Source organism: Macrobrachium nipponense, chromosome 23 (genome assembly GCF_015104395.2).
Source record: "Macrobrachium nipponense isolate FS-2020 chromosome 23, ASM1510439v2, whole genome shotgun sequence".
Classification (NCBI taxonomy): Eukaryota; Metazoa; Arthropoda; class Malacostraca; order Decapoda; family Palaemonidae; genus Macrobrachium; species Macrobrachium nipponense.
In genome coordinates this window covers 62,295,208-62,305,207 of record NC_061090.1, presented here as the reverse complement: position 1 = coordinate 62,305,207, position 10,000 = coordinate 62,295,208, and the positions used below count along the sequence as shown (strand labels likewise).

The window sequence follows — 10,000 nt, the reverse complement described above, 5'->3', positions numbered from 1 at the left end:
GAGCCGCAATGCAGCTCAGATGAATGAATGAAACAAGTGAATGAGGCATAGTAGTGAGTGGACAAGAGCGCAGATAATATGAACGCCCCTGGGATAAGCTTCGTGTGTCTGGCGGCCTTCTTCGCTGTCACCTTCGGCGAGAGACCAGGTAGGTCATGTTTAATAGAACCTACAATCAGTAAATTTAAAGCTGAATTTATTTAAGGTGGATTAATTTTTTCTTTTTTTGTGTGTGAATGGATTAGAATAAAGCGCATTTATCGTCACACATGACGATTGGTGAAGTTTTATTCATTATCAATGATAATTTGTTAGCGAAATTTTTGTTCATATCCATGATATTTGTTGGTGAAGGTTTGTTCATATCAAAGATAATTGTTACTAAAGTTTTTGTTCATATCCATGATAACTGTTGGTGAAGGTTTGTTCATATCAAGGATAATTGTTAGTGAAGTTTTTGTTCATATCCATGATAACTGTTGGTGAAGTTTTGTTCTTGTCTATGATAACTATTAGTGAAGTTTTTGTTAATTTCCATGATAATTGTTCGTAAAGGTTTGTTCATATCAAAGATAATTGTTAGTAAAGTTTTTGTTCATATCCATGATAACTGTAGGTGAAGTTTTGTTCATGTCTATGATAACTATTAGTGAAGTTTTTGTTCATATCTATGATAATTGTTCGTGAAGGTTTGTTCATATCAAAGATAATTGTTAGTGACGTTTTTTGTTCATATCAATGATAATTGTTAGTGAAGGTTTGTTCATATCAAAGATAATTGTTAGTGAAGTTTTTGTTCATATTCATAATTGTTAGTGAAGGTTTTGTTTATATCAATGATAATTGTTATTGATGGTTTGCTCATATTAAGGAAATTGTTAGTGAAGTTTTTGTTCATATACATGATAACTGTTAGTGAAGTTTTTGTTCATATCCATGATAATTGTTGGTGAAGGTTTGTTCATATCACGGATAATTGTTAGTGAAGTTTTTGTTCATATCCATGATAATTGTTGTTGAAGGTTTGTTCATATCAAAGATAATTGTAAGTGAAGTTTTTGTTCATATCTATGATAACTGTTTGTGAAGTTTTTTATTATATCCATGATAATTGCTAGTGAAAGTTTGTTCATGTCCAGGATAATTGTTAGTGAAGTTTTTGTTCATATCCATGATAACTGTTAGCGAAGTTTTTGTTCGTTTCCATGATAATGGTTGGTGAAGGTTTGTTCATATCCACGATAATTGTTAGTGAAGTTTTTGTTCATATCCATGATAACTGTTAGTGAAGTTTTTGTTCATATCCATGATAACGGTTAGTGAAGTTTTGTTCAAATCAATGATCATTGATAGTGTAGTTTTTTTTTCAAACAAATGATAACTGATAATGAAGTTTTGTTCAAATCAATAATAACTGATAATGAAGTTTTTTTCAAATCAATGATAACTGATATTGAAGTTTTGTTTTTATTAATGAAAATTAAATTGAAATACTTTGCATTCCATCACCCTTGGCAATTCATAAATTACTGCTCATATTCTTGATGTAATTTCGTGATTTAATTCAATCAATCATTATCTATAACATTTCATTTGACGTTCAGATTTCTGATTCATGAACCTAATGATCTGTTGATTCACAAGAAATTTACACGTGCAAAATAGTGGAAACCTATTCTTGATATTAGCTACCATTCTTGATGATAATTGTTATAATTTTTTTAATTACCTATCATTTTTTTATATTAGTTTTCATTCTGGATAATAGCTATCGTCCTTAATATTAGCTATCATTCGTGGTACCAGTAGTCATTATTGATACAATTATCATTCTGGATATTAGTTATCAATATTGATATTAACTATCACTCTTGATATTACCTACCATTCTTGATATTAGTTATCATTCTACATATCAGCCATTATTCTAGATACTATTTATCATTCTTGATATCAACTATCACTCTTGATTATCATTCTTAATATGAAATATCATTCTAGATATTAGTTATCATTCTTGATATTAGCTGTCATTCTTAATATTAGTTATCATTCTTGATATTGGTTATTCTTAATCTTAATTACTTTTCTTAAAATTAGACATTATTCTTAATATCAGTAATCATTCTTAATATTAGCTATTAATCTTGTTATTAGTTATCATTCTTGATATTAGTTATAATTCTTGATATTAGTTATATTTCTTGATATTAGCTACTAATATTGATTTTAGCATTTTTAATATTATCATTCTTAATATTAGCCATTATTCTTGATATCAGTCACCATTCTCTATTATTATTGTCATTCTTGATAGCAGCTATTATTTATGATGTTAGTTATCATTCTTGATATTAGTTATAATTCTCATTAAAACAAAAGAATCAGGTAAGTGTCCGCATGTCATAGGAAATTTGGATATTGGTATATAATAAGGATTTTCAAAGGTTTCATTGTAATATTTAGAATAATCACGGTTTTTTTATTACTATTTCATACAATTTCTCATTGCTGAAGGGGTCTTTGATAATGAAATTCACTATATCATTCTCAGGAAGGTATCTGTTTACAAATTTATCCTGGGAGACCACCCATATATAGGTATTATCTATCCATAATTATATATTATAATATATATATATATATATATATATATATGTATCTATATTATATACATGTATTCTACCAATCTTATATATAATATAATTATCAATATAGTATATATCTTATAATAATATTCTATATTATCATATATATATAATCTCATATTATAGTTATTATCTTATATATAGTTATATATATTATATTATTATTACCATTATCTAAATAATAACCCCGCGTATATTGTGGCAGAAATTTCAGAATTACGAAATGAGTTAATATATTCCATAAATAACCCTAACAAGGGCTACTGATTGTAATATATGTTTAGAATTTAATTGGAACGCGACAGAGTAACCCAAATACACAGGCTATAATGCATGATATAATGGCATCACATTTATCCGATAAACGTAATAGTTCATTGTTTCCCTTTTTAATACAGGATATATATATGGTATATATATATATATATATAAATATATATATATATATACTATATATATATACACATACATACATATATATATTATATTATTAAATATATATATATATATATATATATATATAATATATATATATATATATATATATATATATATATCAAGGTGGTATAAATGTCTTGAAAATAGTGAGTTTGCTAATCTTGACATGATTAAAAAAAATTTACCCCCCAAAGTTAAAAACATTACTTACATTACCTTCATAACCGCCCCCCCCCCCACCCCGCCCCCCCCGCCCCCCCAAGACTTATGTAGTCACACCTCACCCATAAGAAAAAAAACTTCCATCGCCACCTCTCTTACCATACCGTACTAATATAAAAAAAAATTTCCAAAGAAAAAACCTCCCGTTACTCTGATACAACCCAACCCCCACCCACCAACCTAAATGAATAAATAAGAAAAAACATAAATTAATTTACGTCCCCCCAAAAAATAAGAAAAAAAAAAGAATACGTTGCTTTCATATTCGCAGCAATCCAAAAAGAAAGAATATTTTTGCCTTTGAGAAAATGATGACAAAACTCCAACCGTCATAAACTTTCCATCTCCGAGAGAGAGAGAGAGAGAGAGAGAGAGAGAGAGAGAGAGAGAGAGAGAGAGAGAGAGAGAGAGAGAGAGAGAGGAAAAAACTTAATTCGAGCGTAAACTTGCCTTGAATAGACTTTAAACTTCAGAGAAATTTATTTCTGTTCCCGAACATTACGAGAAAGATGGAGAAGGAAAATGAAAGAGCGGACGAGTGCCACTCTTGGGAAAGTTAAACGGGAGGGAAAATACGAAAAACGAGAGAGGATTAGAAAACAGGAGACCCCGGATGATACAGAAATGATGGATTTAAGAAAACGATGGAAGAAAAAGAGTGGAGGAGGATGGTAGGGGAAAATAAGGGGCTGTAGAATCCCACTAGGGAAAATAAAGGCTACAGAATCCCCTCAGGAAAATAAGAGCGATAGAATCCCCATGGAAAATAGGGGGCTATTTCCCCACTGGGGAAAATAATGGGCTATGGAATCCCCTTAGGAAAATAAAGGGCTTTAAAATCCACCTTACAAAAATAAGAGCGATAGAATCCCCACTAGAGAAAATAACGGGCTACAGAATCCCACTATGGAAAATAAGGCCTACAGAATACCACTATGGGAAATAAGGGCTATAGAATCCCACTGGGGAAAATATGCCTATAGAATCACACTGGGGAAAATATGCCTATAGAATCACACTGGGGAAAATATGCCTATAGAATCACACTAGGGAAAATATGCCTATAGAATCACACTGGGGAAAATATGCCTATAGGGGAAAATCCACAAACTGGGGAAAAATATGCCTATAGAATCACACTGGGGAAAATATGCCTATAGAATCACACTGGGGAAAATATGGCTATAGAATCCCACTGGGGAAAATAATGGGATACAGAATCCCACTGGGGAATTAAGTAGCTATTGAATCCCTCTGGGGAAAATAAGGGGCTATAGAATCCTACTATGAAAATAAGGGGCTATACAGTCCCACTAGGGAAAATAAGGGGCTATACAAACGCACTAAGGAATAATGGGCTTATAGAATCGCACTATGAAAATAAGGGACTATACAGTCCCACTAGGGTAAGGGTAAGGGGCTATACAAACGCACTAAGGAAAATAAGGGGCTATAGAATCCCACTATGAAAATAAGGGACTATACAGTCCCACTAGGGAAAATAAGGGGCTATACAAACGCACTAAGGAAAATAAGGGGCTATAGAATCCCACTATGAAAATAATGGACTATACAGTCCCACTAGGGAAAATAAGGGGCTATACAAACGCACTAAGGAAAATAAGGGGCTATAGAATCCCACTATGAAAATAAGGGACTATACAGTCCCACTAGGGAAAATAAGGGGCTATACAAACGCACTAAGGAAAATAAGGGGCTATAGAATCCCACTATGAAAATAAGGGACTATACAGTCCCACTAGGGAAAATAAGGGGCTATACAAACGCACTAAGGAAAATAAGGGGCTATAGAATCCTACTATGAAAATAAGGGGCTATACAGTTCCACTGGGGAAAATAAGGGACTATACAGTCCCACTAGGGAAAATAAGGGGCTATTCAGTCCCACTGGGGAAAATAAGGGACTATACAGTCCCACTAGGGAAAATAAGGGGCTATACAAACGCACTAGGGAAAAAAAGGGGCTATAGAATCCCACTATGAAAATAAGGGACTATACAGTCCCACTGGGGAAAATAAGGGACTATACAGTCCCACTGGGGAAAATAAGGGGCTACAGAATCCCACTCGGGGAAACTTATTGAAGGGGCCTAATAAGACAGAAAAAGAAAACTGTAAGGGCGATTTAGGTTGATGGATTAAAGAGAAGAATCAAGAGTGTCAGGAGCGTGAAAAGATTACCAACTATTAAAGGTTGTCAGGTTTAAATTTGGCCGTCTTGAAGTTTGGTCAGATGTTTCACTGGGAAGGAGGCCTGACAGGGACTTCTGGATTCTGCCACGACTGAGATGTTTCGTGAAAAACGAAAGTTTGGAGACAGGAAAATGGATCTTGGAGAAACCATTATGAAGATTCTCGCGGAAAACGAAAGGAGGCAAAAGAGATAATTGAGATTTGTGTAAGGAAAAGAACACCAAAGCCCATTACAAAAGTCTAGGATAAATCGTTAAGGTTAAACGAATGAAATTAATAAGAAAAAGACTTTAGACAAAAGTTCTCCCACTTACATTTGATGTCAGTGAGTTTCCTGAACCGATTTCATATGAGATCGCCGATATTTAGAAACAAATAACAGTGTTCGGAATGAGAAATCTATGAAGAGTAATCATGGACAGCTCCCTTGAATAAGAAGTTTTCTCTAAAAAGAGTTTGTTTATTTAAAATCCGCTACGAAAGAGACACTAATTGAAGACACTGAATTAAAACAATCTTCTCTAAAACGAGTTTGTTTTATTCAAATTCAGCTACGAAAGAGACACGAATTAAGGACATTACATAAAAACAATCTTCTCTGAAACGAATTTCATTTAAATTCAGCTACGAAAGAGACACTACTATATAATGGAAGATTGACTACTGGAGACTGAGTTTGCACATTTAAATTCATCAACATTTAAATTCATCGGGATATATAAAGCATAACGCCCGATTGAATTCTAAGTTATACCAGGAAGGGGCACAGCGATAATCATAGCTATTATACCCTCGAATACAATAACTGTCGGAACTTATTCAATTGTACGAATAAAAAGGGAATAATGAGATTCTGAAAGAAAGCACAACATTAAAAAAAGGGAACTCATTCGCTCAAAAAGAAGTAATAATGCGATTCTGATAAAACATAATAATAATTTAAAAAAAGGGAAAACATTGGAAAATACCCAAAGAGAAATAAGAGAAACTAGAGAATGAAAATAAACGAACGAATAATAAAGGTAGGAAAATTCTAATTAAAAACGAAAAAAAGGAAAACCATGGAAAAGGCCAAAAGAAACCGTAAGAGAGACAAGAGAGAATAAAAAGGAATAATCACCACAGAATAAAGGTGTAAAGGTAGGAAATAGAGGAGACATTGCCTTTGCAAATTTATGCTTAGCAGGGAAAACTGCTGGAAGTCAGAGAGGAGAGAGAGAGAGAGAGAGAGAGAGAGAGAGAGAGAGAGGGACGAGAGAGAGAGAGAGAGAGGGGGGGGGGGAAGAGAGAGAGGAGAGAGAGAGAGAGGGGGGGGGGCGAATGAGAGAGAAATTCGTCGACGTTACTAGAGAGAAAATTATTTTCTCCATAACCATGGGATATTCTGGGCTGCAACAATTAATGTTTTTTACTCTCGTCATATTACTAACAGTTAAAGGGAACCGATTGTTTTACGTAGAATTTACATAATCAACTCTGCAATAATAATTATTTGTAAGCATTATAGCAGTTTACGAGATAGATATTTACTTAAACGTACCTCTCTCTGGTCGAAACCGTAATATTCAAAAATAAACGGGACGCGTCTCAATAGGATTTATTAATGACACTTCTGTCCCAACGATTGTTTGGAATTGATGCAAAGGTTAAAGTTAGTTATTTATTTGAATAATCATGCCAGCGTTAAATAAAGTAAGCTATTTATTTGAATATTCATGCCAGCGTTAAATAAAGTAAGCTACTTATTTGAATACTCATGCCAGCGTTAAATAAAGTAAGCTATTTATTTGAATATTTATACCAGCGTTAAATAAAGTAAGCTATTTATTTGAATGTTAATGCAAGCGTTAAATAAAGCAAACTATCTGTTAGAATATATATTATTTATATCAGTCAATAGGGACACGGAATAAAAAATTACCAGATCTATAATAGGTAAAAAAAGATTCGTAAAAAGCCAATGTGAATATCCAGTCTTTGGTAAGCCTAAAGTCAAACTTAATAAAAACGTTATTCTACTTATTTTCAAATAGTTCTGATGCTTTTATACGAAATATATTTTCTTGGTAATTACGGTGCCAGCTTGAGCTGTTGTCTCCCCAGACCATTCCAATGAGTTCAATCTAAGAAACGCAGCTAAAAGTGGTTTATTTTATGCGTATTTGTGAAATGCTGTTGTATCTCCAAATAAACAATGAACGATACCATCTTAGACAAAACCATTTGATCTAGAAAGAAGCAATGGGCAGGAAATACTATTGTGAAGAGTTATGAATTGTAAAAAAAAGATAATTTAAATATATTGTTTTAACTGTAATATGTTTCTCGGATCGCGTAAAATAAGCCAGTTCATACTATCACAGAATCCTACTAATTAAGATTAACAGATTAGATATATCTTGTCCAGCATACTCCGCCTAGTGCCGTCTCTCTCTCTCTCTCTCTCTCTCTCTCTCTCTCTAAATTAACTTTGATTTTGTAGGATACTCTCTCTCTCTCTCTCTCTCTCTCTCTCTCTCTCTCTCTCTTGATATTAACTTTTATTTGTGTATATTCTCTCTCTCTCTCTCTCTCTCTCTCTCTCTCTCTACTTTCTCTCTCTCTCTCATCTCGATATTAATTTTTTTTTATTTTGTGGGATACTCTATCTCTCTCTATCGATATCTATTTTTCGGAATACTCTCTCTCTCTCTCTCTCTCTCTCTCTCTCTCTCTCTCTCTCCCTCTTTCTCTCTTGATATTAACTTTTATTTTGTAGGATATTTTCTCTCTCTCTCTCTCTCTCTCTCTCTCTCTCTCTCTCTCTCTCTCTCTCTCTCTTGATATTAATTTTATTTTGTGGGATATTCTCTATCACTCTCTTTATAGATAATAACTTTTATTTTCCAGGATACTCTCTCTCTCTCTCTCTCTCTCTCTCTCTCTCTCTCTCTCTCTCTCTCTTATCTGTACCAACGAATATGAAAATTAGCGGAAAGTGATCCCCCCTCCATTATGCAAATGACTCTGCCCATAAATGCTCAGGATCGACTGAATATTCAAATTCATTTTGATATTGCCTCTTACTTACTCTTCCAGGGTTGTAACCTTGACTCGGCAGAAATGGGGGGGATTTCTGTTCACCTTTCTTTGTGTGTTTTGCGTACCTAATCTTGAATTAATTTTTTTCTTTGTATAATACATATTAATTAGAGTCCTACGCTGACGAAAGGGAAATATATATTATTTTTTCGTGGTTTTGTGCGGCTCATCATGAATTAATTTGTTCTTTGTATAATACATATTAATTAAGAGTCCTATGCTGACGAAAGGGGAATATATATTATTTTTTCGTGGTTTTGTGTCCCTCATCTTGAATTTTGTGTTCCTCATCTTGTATTAATCTGCCCTTTATGTAAAAGATTTATAATGGTCCTATGCTGACGAAAGGGCGATATGTATTTTTTTTTGTGGTTTTGAATTAATCTGCCCTTTATATGACACATTAATTAGAGTCTTATGCTGACGAAAAAGGAATATGTATTATCTTTTATGGTTTTGTGTCCCTCATCTTGAATTAATCTGCCCTTTGTATAACACATATATATTAAGGGTCCTATGATGGTATAATTACTACTCAAGGGAACATCTTCCAGAACTTGCACACAATTCGCATTTAATTTAATAATCCTCCTTACTTTTTATCGATTTATTTATTCTTTTTTTTTTAATAACTGATACCCTCTTTCTGTATCTCACTACCTTCTGTTACTTCTTTCAGTTGAACACCATATTCTTTGGCGGCATGAATTTCAAGTCGTCACCTTTGGTGGGCTTGTTACATAATATAATAATAATAATAATAATAATAATAATAATAATAATAATAATAATAATAATAATAATACGGTGCCCATATAAAAGTTAGCGAAGAGAACCCCCAGTGGGGAGCCCATCGCCACGCCGTCCTTTTGGCGGAACATCTGGCCACAGTGGGTGGAGAAAGGGGCCTTCTTCGTGCATATCTCCAGCAGCGTACGGAGCGAGGCTTCCGGTATGTTGAGGGGCGCCGTCGACTGATTCCTGTAGACACGATCAAGGATTATATCTATGGTTTCGTCGACAGGCACGTTCGTAAATAGGGACTCTACATCCAGCGAGGCACCGTGGAGGAACGGGTCTTCGCCAGGATGCAGCAACCCCGCAGATATGGACGTTATATTGACGACATCTTTGTGCAAGTCGACGCCGAGGATGAGGTAGAAGCCCTCCGTCAAGCATTTCAGCAGTGTAGTGTGCTGAATTACACAGTCGAACGCAGCTCCGACGATCGGCTCCCCTTCCTCGACGTCCTTGTAAGCAAGACGGAAGACGGTCTCCGTACTTCAGTCTACACAAAGAAAACCAATTTAGGACTTTGCCTCAACGGAGACAGCGAGTGCCCCGCCAGATTCAAAAGCACCACCGTCAGGGCCTTCGTCAGGAGGGCCCTCTCCCAC

The 10,000-nt window shown here is 34.2% G+C and overlaps 1 protein-coding gene across 1 annotated transcript in view; it reads left to right on the top strand.

Annotated features, from left to right (window-relative positions):
• The window catches only part of LOC135198010 (nephrin-like), a 396,664-nt gene that overhangs the window by 156,382 nt on the left and 230,282 nt on the right, over positions 1 to 10,000 (top strand). Inside the window, exon 2 of the mRNA XM_064225356.1 lies at positions 1 to 148. This exon is cut by the window's left edge and continues 2,225 nt beyond it. Within this exon, the coding sequence (XP_064081426.1) occupies positions 79 to 148 (70 nt within the window). The 5' untranslated portion in view covers positions 1 to 78. The remainder of the gene's footprint in view (positions 149 to 10,000) is intronic.